General features: G+C 34.1%; 1 protein-coding gene and 1 long non-coding RNA gene across 3 annotated transcripts in view; one reads left to right on the top strand and one right to left on the bottom strand.

Moving 5' to 3' along the window:
* LOC120773840 (LIM/homeobox protein Lhx1) overlaps nucleotides 1–14587 on the bottom strand; it is a 162830-nt gene extending 148243 nt beyond the window's left edge. For both annotated transcript variants that reach the window (XM_040102969.1, XM_040102970.1), the window contains exon 1: nucleotides 12663–14587. In XM_040102969.1, coding sequence (XP_039958903.1) covers nucleotides 12663–12705 — 43 coding nt within the window. In that variant the 5' untranslated portion in view covers nucleotides 12706–14587. The remainder of the gene's footprint in view (nucleotides 1–12662) is intronic.
* Nucleotides 1–14614, top strand: part of LOC120773841 — a 306574-nt gene that overhangs the window by 252521 nt on the left and 39439 nt on the right. Inside the window, exon 2 of the long non-coding RNA XR_005705192.1 lies at nucleotides 4514–4676. This is a non-coding gene — a long non-coding RNA (uncharacterized LOC120773841). The remainder of the gene's footprint in view (nucleotides 1–4513; nucleotides 4677–14614) is intronic.

Here is a 14614-nt window from a genome sequence, read left to right as displayed (position 1 = left end):
GGTGTCGAACAACACAACACGAGGTATGTGAGTGCGACAGCGGCAGCAACACCGGCGGCGACAGCCGTCCATCAGCAATCAGCAGTCAGCTTGGCGACCAACGAAAATTGAGTTGTGGGCAACGGCAGTACCCGGACCTTGACAGACCGTTCGACTGGGCAAATGACGAAATGACTGCTGGTCTGTTGTGTCTCTTGGCTTGTCTGCAGCGGACAGATTCCGCATTGTAAATCAATTGTTGCACGAAGAGCCAGCTCTGAGGGTGTGAACATTTCGACTGCCGCTCATTATTGTCTGCCAAACTGTCAGTTCGCGCTGCTAGTTATGTGTTCGTGTCGGTGTCACTGACTTTCGCTGCTGCCAGTTTTCGCTACTTGCCCCGGCGACGTTTCTCTTACACGCTCATCAGCGACGGCAAGACGCTGTTGACAAGTAAGCTGAATATATGGCGCAGTAAAATCACTGACTAGTCATGCATTCATTCATTCACTCAATCAAATGCAAACACATATGGGTGCATGTGTGTGTGAGTGTGTGGGCACTTGTAAAATGTATTGCTCATGCCCAGTTTGCTCCTACTGCGGCGGCGATCAGGGTCTGCCTCCAACGGCAGACAGTCAACTGTTTTGCGGCGTTCTGCCTCGCTGGCTGCGGCCACGACATTTTGCCTTATTTATGACTAAATAAATTATCTAGCACATGCGCTATTGACAGCTCAGCAAAAGATATTACAACAATAAAACTAAGCATATAGAATAATATAAGGAAGATATGCAGTCACTTCAGTTTCGCCAGATGTAAATATTGATAGTTTAAAAGTGGGCACGGCAGCCAGATTGTCGACAATCGCAAGCTGCAAGTACAGGCGCTGGGGGTGATCGCACTCGAAAATTTAATGAAAATCTTACAGGCGATTTTTAATGTTGTATATTCAGAGAGCTTGTCGTGATTCCAAATTATTATGATTTGAAGAAAGCTTAAGCTTAAATCTTGACATTTCTTTATATATATTTTTTATTTTCAAATTTGGCATTTACAACCCATTGTAAAAGAAAGATAATGTAACAAAAATTAAAAAAAATTATTTGCAGGCGATTTCTGTTCGGGCAGTGAAAGTCCCCCTTAGTGTTTTCGTAAAAAACGTTTTTTCACAATTTCCGGAAGAAAGGTCCATGGAAAAAAGTTGTAGTTAATAATAAAAAGATCTGCAAATTTTGTTTGAACATTTGCTCATATAACCTCTAAATTTATTTGAAAAATTCAAAAAGTTTAGTTTCAACTTCTTTCTATATTTAAAAAAAAATTTTTCTTCACGTATGTGCTATATAACTTTTTATGTCCCAAAAGCACCATATTGATCCAACGAATGATTTCACAAAATATTTTTTTTCAAAACTTTTCTCAATATAAATTTCAAAATAAATTTTACAGTTTTTTCCAAATATTTTTTCTAAATTGCTTTCAAAATTTGTCTCAAAATATGAAAATTTTTCATAAATTTTCTCAAATAAATTTCAAAATTTCCCGCAAAATAGTTTCTCTAAATCGTTTTCGAAATTTTTCTCCAAATATTGAAATTCAAAATATCAACATTTTATCAAAATTTTTTTCACTACAAATTGGGTATAGAAGAAATTGTATACTTTTTCAAAATTATTTGCTCTGCTCTCTTTACCATTATTAAAATAAGGTTTTCTACATTATTTATACTTACTTTCAAGAATTAAAGTTCAACTTTCAATCAACAATGCTTACGTCAAAATATCTGTACTTTTTTCTGAAGTCGATAGTATTAGAATTTTGCTGTGTTGAAATCTCTACTTTCTGATTGTGTAAGAAAATTGTGCATTACTAACTTTTCTGAACTTCGAATTTTCGAATATTTTCAATTAATTTATTTTCGATTTTTATTAATTTTTACCTTCCGATAAAAAATACATTTATATTAAACATTTATTTTCAAACCAAAAAGTCCTCAGCTGAGAATACTCTACTGTTATCCCTACTCAAGCAAACTTCGCTTACTTCCACTCAGTAAAGATAAAAACAGAAAAATTGCCCAACAAAAAAAAACTCTAATAAAAAATTGCATTGCGGCCATCAACGCAGATGCGCGCTTCTATTTTATCGGCAAACTTCAAAACATCGATCATCCGGGCGAGCAATTAAACTCCAGCAGCGTTTCAGCAAATTCGTGAGCGCTGCGAAAATCTCAGCGCGGTCGCTTTGTTGCATAACTTCTGCGCTATTGAGTCCTTATGGCCGTTGCCAGCCTACTGTGTGCTTTTTGTTGCACAATTGAATAACAGCAATCGCTGTCGATCGTGGCAAATGCACTTACTACAAAAAGTAAGCGCTTCTTGCCACAAAATTCTTTACTATTTTTTTATTATTATTTATAAGTTTTCGCAATTGCGACAATTTTAATGCATTTGCCGTCGTTTGTTGCAACATGAGACAGAAGGTGATGTAAGCCGTGAACTTATTGACTTTGCAGAGTATTTTGTGTTTGGAGCGTTGGTGCAAGTAGGAGTGTGGTCAATAGATGCTAGTAGAAGTGGCTTAGTTTGAGTATTAAATTTTAGAAGAAAAAAATTATGATTTTTTCAATTTTTCAGAAATATAATTTAAAGTATGGAAATTATAATTTTTTTTCAAAATTTTCAAAAATGTATTCTGAAGTATTAAAATATATATTTTTTTTAATAATCAAAAATATATTTTAAGGTATTTAAACCGTTTTTTTTTTTTAATTTTTGTATTAATAAATTATTTTTAAAATAAAAATTCAAGAAGTAGAAAAAATTGCAAAACTTTGTAGTTTATATTTTTGCATTTCTATATGGTTTTAATAACATATATTAATGAAAAAAATTGGAATTTAAAAAATTAAACTTAAAAATAAGGATCCAGAAATAACAGAAATTTTCTTAGGTCATTAAGTACACAAATTTTCAATTTCTTAATTGTTAAAATTTATCTTATTTATAAAAGAAATTTGAAATTAAAATAAATAATTTTAGAAAAAAAATTTTAAGAAAAAAATTCTTATATTTGATTATAAATTTTAATATTGTTTTTTTATGTTTTTGAATTTTTATATGATTTTAAGAATATTAATCTAATAAAAAAATGTAAATTTCATTAAATAAAATTTTAAAAATATAAATTATATATTTAGAAATTTAAACTAATAATAATTTAATAGTATTGAGTTTTTTAAACAAAAGTGTAATCAAAAAAATAAAACAAAATAGTTTACTAAAAAATTTTCAGATAGAAGAATGCTCATTCTAAAAATTTCGAATTAGATACATATATTTCTAATAATATAAATAATGATAAATAGTTCAGACTTTTTTAATGTAATATATTTTAAACCGAAAACTTAAAATTTTTTTTTAAACCTCTCACTCTGAAACCAATTTTGCTCGACCCACTCCCTCCTTTAATAATTTTTCTATTCACATTTATGCTGCTGACAGTCGTCGAAGTGAAGGTGGATACCCTGACGGACGACCACTGGCTGTCAGTTTGCCATTTGAGGCGTTCAGCAGCAGCGGCAGAAATAGCAGTGCAGCAGTCCAGAGGCACTCAACAAAAAGCTTAGTAGCTAAAATTGAACACAAAAAACATACAAATTGCCTCCAAAGTCTGCGCGTCGCGTCCCCAAAGCGGGCAAAAAGTCAGTCACCATATGATTTTACGACTTGCAACAAGCGCTCAACGCTGACCGGCTGACTGACTGACTGTCTGCTGTCCAGCTGTTTAACTTCTCCGCAACGCGTTTCCCAGCCTTCACAGCGCATTCGCAAGTCGCTTCTGCCGCCGAGTATTCGCTTGGTGAAGCGTGATTTCTTCCAAGTGATCGAATACAAGGATTCTGCCTTTTACTCGTACTCCGTTTATGGCCTCCCCTTTGATTGAGGTTGCGAAATGCGCAGCGCGGCGATGACCACGGCAACAGCTTAGTGGGCTTCCAACCGACAAGCGGCTGGCTCGCGTAGTAATTGCATTGGAATCATAAAAATAATGCCGCAACTGCAGCAGCCACAGAAAAGTAGGTGCAACAGCAGCTAAAACAACAACAACACAGGCAAAGCACAACAGTGGCAATGGCTTCAGCACAAACATAGCAACATATAGTAACTGCTGCAATGGCTTCAGCAAAGTTGCTGCTTTGTTGTTGCTGCTTAAATTGTTGATGTTGCTTAATTTTTTGTTGTTGTTTTCACAAGTTCTTGTTCAAATGCTGGTTGCCAAAGTCAGCGCTATTATTCTGGCTACTTGTTCATGTTTTTTTTTTTTTTTTTTTTTTGTCTGCTTGTTCCTCATTTATAACCACCAGCATCATTCTCATCGCCCAGTTATTTGAGGTTATGTTTGTCGTTTTGCATTTATTGCAAATGTTTTATCATGTTTATACTTATTATTTTCTATTTATATCATCTATTTTGCTTTGTTACTATTTCTACATTTTTTACTAATTTTTTATTATTTTGTTTATTTTCAGTGTTCTGTGTTGTGTTGTGTTCTTGTAGTGATCAGTAAAGGAAATGGGCATAATTTGCTCACAATCGAGTCCGTAGCTCGAGTCAAGTTGCAAGTGCGGTTTGCAAAATGTGTTTTTTATAGTGTTGTTGTAGCAGTGGCAAGTCAATTTAATGGATTTGTAGGTGAGTGAAAACAATTACTTAAAATTTTACGTGTTTTTATATATATAGTACATAGTACCTACATATATAACTTTATTAAACATTTCTTGATTTTTTATAATATTTTCAAAAAAAAAAATTAAATTTTAATAGGTTGAAATTCATTAAAAGTATCAAACTATTTTTTTGTATGTATAAGTACATTCATACATTATTATAAAATATTTTATCTGCACGAATGTAAATAAATATTTACCACAAATTTCAAAATTTTTTTCAAAATAAATTTCAATATTTTCTCAATTTTTTTCTAACTTTTTTCGAAACTTTTCTCAAAATATTTTTTTAAAATTGTTTTCGAAAGTTTTCTCAAAATATTCAATTTCAAAATATCAAAATGTTTTTAATAATATTTCACTCGAAAATTGGGTAGAGAAGAAATTGTATGCTTTTACAAAATGATTTGCTCTGCTCGAAATTTACATTTACCATTAATGAATGTATTCCTGCATCAAATGATTTCAAAATTTTTTTCAGAATAAATTTCAACATTTTTCTCAATTTTTTTTAACTTTTTTTTCGAAAGTTTTCTGGAAATATTTTTTCGAAATTGTTTTCGAAACTATTCTCAAAATAATCAAACTGAAAATATTTTTGTTTTTAAATTTTCTCGAAAGAAAATTCAAATTTTTTCTCAAAATATTTTCTTTAAATTGTTTTCGAAATTTTTTCAAAATATTTTTTTTAATTATTTTCGAAATTTTTCTCAAAATATTCAAATTCAAAATTTGTTTCACCCAAAAAAATGTTATTTAAAAAATTGTATATAAAATTCTATATTTACCATTATTCGACTTGAATATATGTATGTACATAGTATATGTTTATTGTATATTTTATACATGTATTTCAGATGTTTTATCATTTCTTGCATTTTCCATTTTTTTTTAATTTTTTTTAATGGTTTTCGCCATATTTTTATTTTTTCCTTCATTTTGTCAATACGATTTAAATTTTCTGAAATTTTATTTTGGTACTATTAAATTCAATTAAATTATTTCAAATCGTTCATAACCTCAAATATTGGTATTTTTGCAAAATGTTCTAAGAAACTGTAATGGAATTTTTCGGACTAAATTGGAGATTCTCTCTTCTGCGGAATGGATTTTTCTGCAAATCTTAGTCTAAAAAATGGCTTGGTTATGGCCATATGGAAGAACAGCTTGAGTATTTAAGTTGTTCTGCATATACCGTTTGTATACCGTTGAATTTAGTTCATATAACTTTCGTTATGAAATCATAAAAATTAGGAAATGTTAAGGTGCCGTTATTTGGTTTTAAGTCTTGGTTGTCACCTTCTTTTATTTTTCTTAAAACCATATTATAGAGGAGACTCAAAAATATCTACGAAATCCGACATAGCTTATTGTTGTTGTAACCACATAAAACACATCTGTCTAACCAGAATCAGTTGTGAGCTTGGATTTAATAAAATTTTTGTTTTTCGTTGTACTTGGCATTAGCAAGAAAATAATTTGTATGTTATTTATAAATACAGTAAATATCTATCTAGAGGGGTAACCCCTCAATACAGTGACCCGAGGGTATATCCAAGAGATCGGAGTTTGAGATTGTTCAATATGGATTTTCACTAGACTTCCACATTTTATGCTGACTTTTTTTATACACTCGAAATTTTATGTCTCTACTTTTTTTGTAGTTTTACTTATTTATTCTTCGATGGATTTGAGATAGATGTTTAGTCCGTTACCCAATTAGTAAAACGCATTAGCAAATCATGTAATCTGGGCCAAAATCTGCCTGCCTGAATCCCAATAGCTTCTTTAACGAGGTTTTCTTCTGAATGATTCACGGTTATGGTTGATACTTAAGGACTTAACTTGTAATTCAACTTCAAACTTGTGGCTGCACAGCAGCTATATCCTTCACATGTGCAATTTTCATATTAAAAATGGCTTTAAAAGAATTTTCATTCTGATTTTGAACGGTCAGTGAAGAACTTGATTTTGATTCGTAAGTTTGTATGGCAGCTATATGCTATAGAGAACCGATAAGAACAATTTTTTCGTGGGTTGTACGGTTTACTTGGATAATAATCCCGTCAAAAATTCGTAAAGATATATTGTAAAATAAAAAAGTTTTCCATACAAGAACTTGATTTTGATCAGTCAATTTTTATGGCAGCTACATATATGCTATAGTGGTCCGATATCGGCGATTCCGCCAAATGAGCAGTTTTTTGGTGAGAAATAACCGTGCGTAAATTTTCAGATCCACATCCCAAACCAAAATTCCCGATCAAACCGGTAAAGCTGCGGTTCAACATAACCCACAAACATTCTGTCCCCAATCACATCCCAAATGCATTGCAACATTTGCAGCCTGTCAGTTTCGCAAACCAAAATTCCGATTGAGTGCAATTGAATTCGCAGTGACGTGCGAATCGGCTGACCGACTGACGTTTAGCCGCTGCAGATGCATCAAACTTGCTGCCTGCTGTCGTCTCACATAAACGCTGTCAACACGATGTTGCACATTTGGCCTAATCCCTCAGCGCAACAGCCAAAAGCACGTCTACAATGTTGCAAGCCTCCTCGCGAACGTTTAATCTGCAACTCAACGTTCCAGCATTTGTGCCACATGATGCAAAGCGGCGTTTTACTGATGAGTTGCTCAGCGAAAACTGCGAGGACCTGCCACTGGTGCTGCCGCTGTGACGAGCCATAGAAGCCTCTATTAAAATAAAAATAAAATAAATGGTCAACGCAAACACTTTACTGGCATTTTAGCTGCCACTTGCGTTTGCAACACAGCAACACAGCTGACGGAGTGACCAAGCCACCGACTGCCTATTAATTTCAACGAAAATGACTTCTCACATCGCTGCACAACTCATAAATTCAGCTTGCATTTTAGAATGGATGGATTTGCCATTGCTGCATTGTGCATTGATGCGCGCTGCTGCCACGCTGTATGTCCCAACCACCGCCTACCCGTTTGCCGCATGCTGCACCGCAACGCATGTATGTTGTAGGTGCTCAAACGTGTTTTGCGGCAATGCTGCTGCTGCAGGCCAACTAGTTTAATGTGGCAACAATTATGAGTCAACACACACCACCTTCGCCACTTGTGCAACGCTTGCAACAATGCCACAAAAAGCACTTGAAATATGCCCTGAATAGATATTTTGCACTACTGGTGCAACAACAATCAATGAATGCCCTTTTGCTTGTTGCTGCACATTTGCTACGTGTGGCAGCAATTACAGCAATTGCAAGTGACCATTGTTGCTGTGTTGTTGCGTGAGTGCTGTTGAAATTGCAAAGTCACGGCCCATCAATTGGGCCATTGCTCGTCAGCTGCTGCAATTGATGCGGCAGTGTGGCATCAACACGCACATTTCCCACATTTCTCATAATGCAACCACTTGCTGCCACACACACAAATTCACATACACACACCAGTGCTTAGCAAAATCGGTGCTCACATTTCCATGGAAGGTGGTGTTGTGTGGCAACACCGCCAACTTAACCTCCGTTTTGCATTGTTATTACTTTCGGTGTTTTTCTTCGATTTGTTCTTGCTGTTGCACTTTTATGGCCCTTCCTACTGTTTCCCATAACTCCTTCGCTGCCATTAGCTCGGCTTACGAAATTGTTGCCTTTCGTCGATTTCCTTTGCGATTTTTCAAGTGAAAAATATGAGATTTTACTGCTGTTGCCTGGAAGACTGGATGCCTGACTGCCTGGCTTGCTTGCTCAGTCTCCTGCATTTGTTGTGCCTCCTGCCGCTTACTGGTTGTGTTTTTTGTTGGTTGCCACCGCAGCGTTGCACTGCGGTTTTATGTTGCATGCACGTGACTGCATGCTGTTGGCAGCATTTAACACCTATTTTAGCAGTGTTGTTGTTGTAATGGTAGTAAAACAGCTGAGGCAGTGATACATTCGTATACTCATTTTACATAATAATGCTTAGTGTTGCTGTTACGTCATTGATTTGTGACAGAAATCATTAAATTTCTTGAAAGAATACTTTTGGGGGGCGCAAGACTTGAAAATAGCTCGCGTTGCGTTGAAATTATTTTTAATCGTTTCATAAAAAAAATTAATGAAGTGATAATTGTAGCTAAATTCTGATCAGGAAAATTAAAAACAAAATTACAGTTATTTTAATTACTTAGAAAAAAATTATTTGATATTTAATTTATATTTGATATATAATTTATATTTGATATTTTAATTACATTTTTTTATTAATTATAATTTTCTTTATTTTTTTGATATATAAAAATATTATTTTGATTTATTTTATTATTACTAATTGATGCTTAATTTTTAATTCTGATTTTGTTCTCTGATCAACAAAATTGAAAAAATTAACTGCTACTGTTAAAGTTTAATTTTTACTACTGTATATTTATTTTTAATGAGATTATTTAATTTTGATTTTTTTAATTAATAAAATTTTTATTTTTTTTTATTATTTCATTTTTTCATCATTTTTTGTTTTTGATTAATAATCATTTTTATTTTTTTTTAGTTTTTTATTTATTTTATTTTTAATTTTAAAGAATTAGTTTTTACAGTGCATGGTCCTTATATATTATGTTCAACTTATTATTGTTTATTTTTTAATTATTTAATGTTCAAGGTTTTACTATTGTTTTAACCAATTTCATTATGTTTTACATTTTATTACATAGAATATATTGAAAATTTTTGTAACATCCAGAACCAAACCTTGCCCTGCCATGTGCATCTGTAAATTCGTGAAATAGCCCTTCAATTTTTGAGATATTGGTCTGAAATTTTGCTTTTACAAAGAGTTCAGTTGTTCAAATTGCCAATATCGGACCACTATAACTATGTATATGTAGCTTCCATACAAACTGTTCAACCACAATAAAGTCTTTGTATGTAAAACTTTTTTATTTGACGAGATAATCGAAATGATCGACTATTGTCGCATATAGCTGGCATATAAACTGGCCGATCAAAATTAAGAAAGAAATCTTTTTCTCGCCACAGGGAGATTCATAAAATGATTATGATGTATTTGATAATATTTTTGCAGAAGCTTTGGTAAATAAAAATTTGCGTTTTGAGCCATAGATAAATACTTTTTTTAAGTTAGTTTTTCTAAAATTTCAAAGAATTACGAGCACTTTTAGCTTTAACTTACCACCTTTTTCAAATTGTTGGATTCCAAAGTTTACCAACAGGTGGTTTTATATCCTGTTGAGCACAAAATTTATGTTAAAAAATTGTATTAAACACGCTTTTCAAAATAACCATGCAAAATTTTAACATCTGCCACAATGAAATCCGAAATTTACACCTCTTTTGCGTTTATGTATTTGCCGCAACATTCGTCATATAATCCAAAACTTATAATACATGCATACTAATCATAATAAAATGTCAAATCTAGCAAACATCCTACGACCAACTGCTGACACAAGCATTTTTTTGTTTCTTCTTACTGAACCAAAAACTTTCGTTTGAGACTAAAAAAGTTCGCACAAAACTATTTGGGAAAAAGTTGGAAAAACAACGAGCAAAATTTATACCACAACAGTGGTGCGTGTGCCTGTTTGCCGAAAATTAAAACAAAAACAATGAAATTCCTCAAACACAATAAAATACATGAAAACACCGCAGCAAACATGCTTGTGCCACACTGGCTGTTCGCCATGCAACGGACAGAACGGAACGGAGCAAAATTTTGGTAAAGGAGGACCAAGTTCAAAAGTTGGAAAAACTTTTCTTAAAAACTTTTTCGCAATGCACGTTGTTGTTTTTGTTATTTACTTTTGTTGTTGTTGTTTTTATAACACAATATTGTTGTTGTAATTTGTTGTGATTTTTTATTGCTGTTATTTTTGTTGTTCTTGCTGTTTGCAAATACAAAAAGCTCAAAGTTTATTTGTGGCATTTATTGCAATAACGGGACATATTTTCTTGTATTTTTTTTAATTTTGATGAAGAATTTATCATTGTAAAATAATTGTCATTGAAGTAGATTTAAATAATTTTTATATCTTTAGGTTTACTGTTGCATAATTATTATTAGTTTTGTTTTTGTTTTTTATTTGTTTTTTTTTTTTTTGATTCGTAGAATTTATATGAAGTTTAAGTTTTTCAGTTTGAGTGAGCCACTGTTGCTTCTCGATTTGATTATTTTTTTTGTCTATTTAATTTTTGGTAAGAAAATTTCGTAAAGTGTTGTATGTTTCTACATATATTCTATCAGAAAATCGTTGCTTTTGAGCCTACCTAAGATTCGCCAAAGTGAGTCGGCTCCTTCTATTTATATTCGTAAAGCAAAATATCTCTTGACTTTTAAATAACTTTCCACTGTAATTTTTAAAATCTTCTTCTTGTAAGTGCTTGGAAGTGAAATATTTGAAAGAAAATCATCCTCACCAGAGGTATTCAATTTTATTTTTAAAGAAACTTTATTTCATATATAAAAATGGTAGAAAATAACCCGTAAACTATTTTTATTTAGGTTCGAATCTCTGTTGTTGGCAATAAAAAATATTTCTTAAATTGATTTGGACATAAATCGTAAATTTAAAGTTAAAATGAAATATTTACAGTGAAATTCCCCATTACGGGCAGTCCTCATAACCGGATATGTCCCATAACAGGACATGACATTTCATGAACAGATCGTTTTCATTACTATTTTCATCCAAAGGCAATTTCTGTAGCCGAATGAATAGGTTCCAATGACAAATGATCGGATACGGACTCTAATCTCGTAATATTTTGTCTAAATTGTCTTTGATAAACGGACAAGATTTCATATAATTTGTGAAGAAAATTGTGTACAATTTCTATATCTGTTTTATTAAATTATTATTGATTTTTGGTGTTTTAGGAGATTTTTTTTAAGAACAATATGTAAATTGAACACAGAAAACAAATTATCTTGCGCTGCTGCCGTCTGGTTCACTAAAGGGATAATTGTCATGCATTCACTCCTGCCTGATATTGGAGTGGCAGCTTCTGACTTATTTTATTTTTAAACACTCTTTCTGCCTGTCCCCCATATATTGACAGGTCCCTTAGCCGGACACTGCGACGGTGGATGTCCGGTTATGAGCGATTTCACTTTTTAAATTTCTCTACCTTAATGTTTTCCCCTTCAAAATAGTGCTCATTCATTATTATGCACTTATGCCAGCTAAAAAAAGTGACAATTGGAATCTCCATCTCGCCAAATTTGAAAATTTGCGTTATTTTCTGAACATACTCCAGAGTTAATCTTGAATTTTGGTAGTACCTCTGAAAAATTTAGAGATTAAATTGAGGTGGAAGGTCTATTTTAAAGCGCTTTCGAATTTGGAAAACTGCAAACAATAACAAAATTTTTTTAAAGCAGTTTGCTCTGATTTTTATCAGCTTACCCACACAAATTTTCAGGATCTGCCATAAAAGTTATAGCAGCAATAAGTAGAAAATTTTCAAGAAAAATATTTAAATAAAAGATTCTTAGGGTTTAATTGCTATATACATACATAGGTATACAATAAACAACTGATATCAAACTTGATCAAAGGCTAGTTCATTTGCTTCATCAGCTAAGGATGTTGTTTTTCGATATTTAAAGAACCCTACCGTGTTAAAACCCGCCTGAGTGGAGCTGATGGATTTTTTTAAGTTTTCTTAACAAAAGGGTGCACCTCGTATATTTGAACTTCCTGCCTGACAGCAAACTGCATTAAAGTTTTATGGTAATTGTCAACAGATGAAATCGATCTTTGAATAGAATTGTAGTAAAACCTTTTTTCGTAAATATGTTCAAATGATTGCCTTAAAATGTTTTTGATAGCCGAAAATTAATATTTCATAATATTCGTCATTTTATTTATTTTCTATTTTTTATTTTTAAATTATTATTATTTTTATATTCATATTAAAGATCCTTAATCAGACACCCATTCATATAACAAAATATTAACAAATTCCTCGTACTCACCGATATTATGTTGATTATTGTGTAAAACCGATCCGAACGCCATTAGATCCTTAACCGATGGTGTTCTTGAACCGAGCGCGGCAAAACCGTCGCCCAGAAATGACGCCAGCGCGACAGCCCTAAGGGGCGTTTTCGATAATTCGGTTAAAATTTTGTAGCTTTCGCTTAACACGCCGCCGCTGTGGCAAGGCAAATTTGCCGCGCGATACTTGCTACACTTAAACACTTGTTTGTTGCTACTGCTGACGCTTAGTATGCCGCTGTTGTTGTTGTTGTTTTTGACGCTTAATGCACTTGTCACTCTTGTTGTTACGCCTGTCGCTGCTGTAAGCTACACTATAACTTAGTTAACTGTAAGTAAGTGGCTGTGTTGTTGTTGCCGACGGCGTTGCACATGAAACACCTTGGGAACAAAGAAAATCACACACACTTATATAACTGAGAAGCTATGTATTTGCCACACAAGCACGTTGTTGTTGTTGAAGTCGCGAATTTGTTGTAAATTATGATGGCACAACAGCCGACGCTGTATGCTGCCGCGTGGGGCGTGCGCGCGCGTTGACGCGCTAATGCAGGCAATTAATAGCCTGCTTTTAGGCGATGAGCCAAGTATACGCTAATTAAGCGACACTAGCTGACAGCGCTGACCATGAATGTGTGTTGTAATTTTTGTTGTGTTTTTCGGCGCCACACTACCGCGGTTGGGCGACACACTTCAACTGTTGTGGCAATTGCAATTAGGAGTGTTGAAGCAACAGCTGCTACTGCAACTTAAAACATACACATATATACACCGAGTGTTTACTTTAGACCAACAATTATAATAACATGCACACGCGACTGCGGCGACGACAAAGGCTTTGTTTAATGGTGTTAATTAGTGCGCGTGAGCAAAAGGAGGCGCCGCGGATGCTGTTTTTTACACGAAAAAGGGTTTAATAATGACTTGACTTTTGGTTGCTGCAGGCCTTTTTGTGAGCGGCTGAACCCGCGCAATCACACACAAAACACACGCGCGCACAGGCACTTTAGTTAATTTCAATGGGTACACTTGCACTTTCGTCCACGCGCCGCTCTACAACACGCACCTACATAGAGACGCGGAAGCAAAGGCTCAAGGCGGACTGACAGACAGGCAGGAAGGCAGGCTGTTATCGTATGTGCCAGTAGCTGCGTATGCAGTGTTGATTTTTCCCGGTGTCGCGGTTGTCTTATCTTCGCACGGCTTCGAGCCTTTTGTCGGTGTGAAACTCACTTTTGGCACTTGACAGTTGTGATGGACGCGCCGCGTTTGTAGGCGTGCGCGCAGCTGCTGATGGATGGGATTCAAAGCGCCTTGATATCTGCAAGGTTGTTCTGTGTGAGTTGCGATTTTAAGTTATAAATTTTTATGGAAATTGAGAATTTTAAATATTTTTTAACTGTGACCATATAACTTTTCTATAATTTGCTATTGACTGCTCTTTGTAGTTGTTAGCGTTCACGCGCTGTCACAGCAAAGGCCAGCTTTCTTGCAAATCTTATTGAATGGCTGTAAAACTTTTTCGTAAATTTTCCGCACCATTCGTTTTACAATCTTCGTCACTTGAAGCGCATTGCGCGCGATATCACCTGCAGATAATGTGTCAACTGTCAGAGGCGGCTAACAGTAACATTGACAGCTCTTTTTTTTTGGCACAGTGCCAACCCACAGTGTGAGCAAGACCAGCTGCTTTTCGCTTAGAAACAATAATATTTCATTTGCGCTAATTTCTATTATTCACGAATCACTTATTGTTGCTTTTACACTAAACGCGCGCGTAATATTCCCAAAAAGGCTTAACGCGCTATATGTGCTATTTGCTGCGCGGCGGAACGTACCGTTTAACTGAAATCGTTTAGCGCACGTAAATAATCCGTATTGAACAGACGCTAAACCAAACCAACGAGCGTACAACGCGAACGTCGAGAAG

This window comes from Bactrocera tryoni, chromosome 4 (genome assembly GCF_016617805.1).
Source record: "Bactrocera tryoni isolate S06 chromosome 4, CSIRO_BtryS06_freeze2, whole genome shotgun sequence".
Classification (NCBI taxonomy): domain Eukaryota; kingdom Metazoa; phylum Arthropoda; class Insecta; order Diptera; family Tephritidae; genus Bactrocera; species Bactrocera tryoni.
This window is presented reverse-complemented; position numbering and strand designations above follow the sequence as displayed.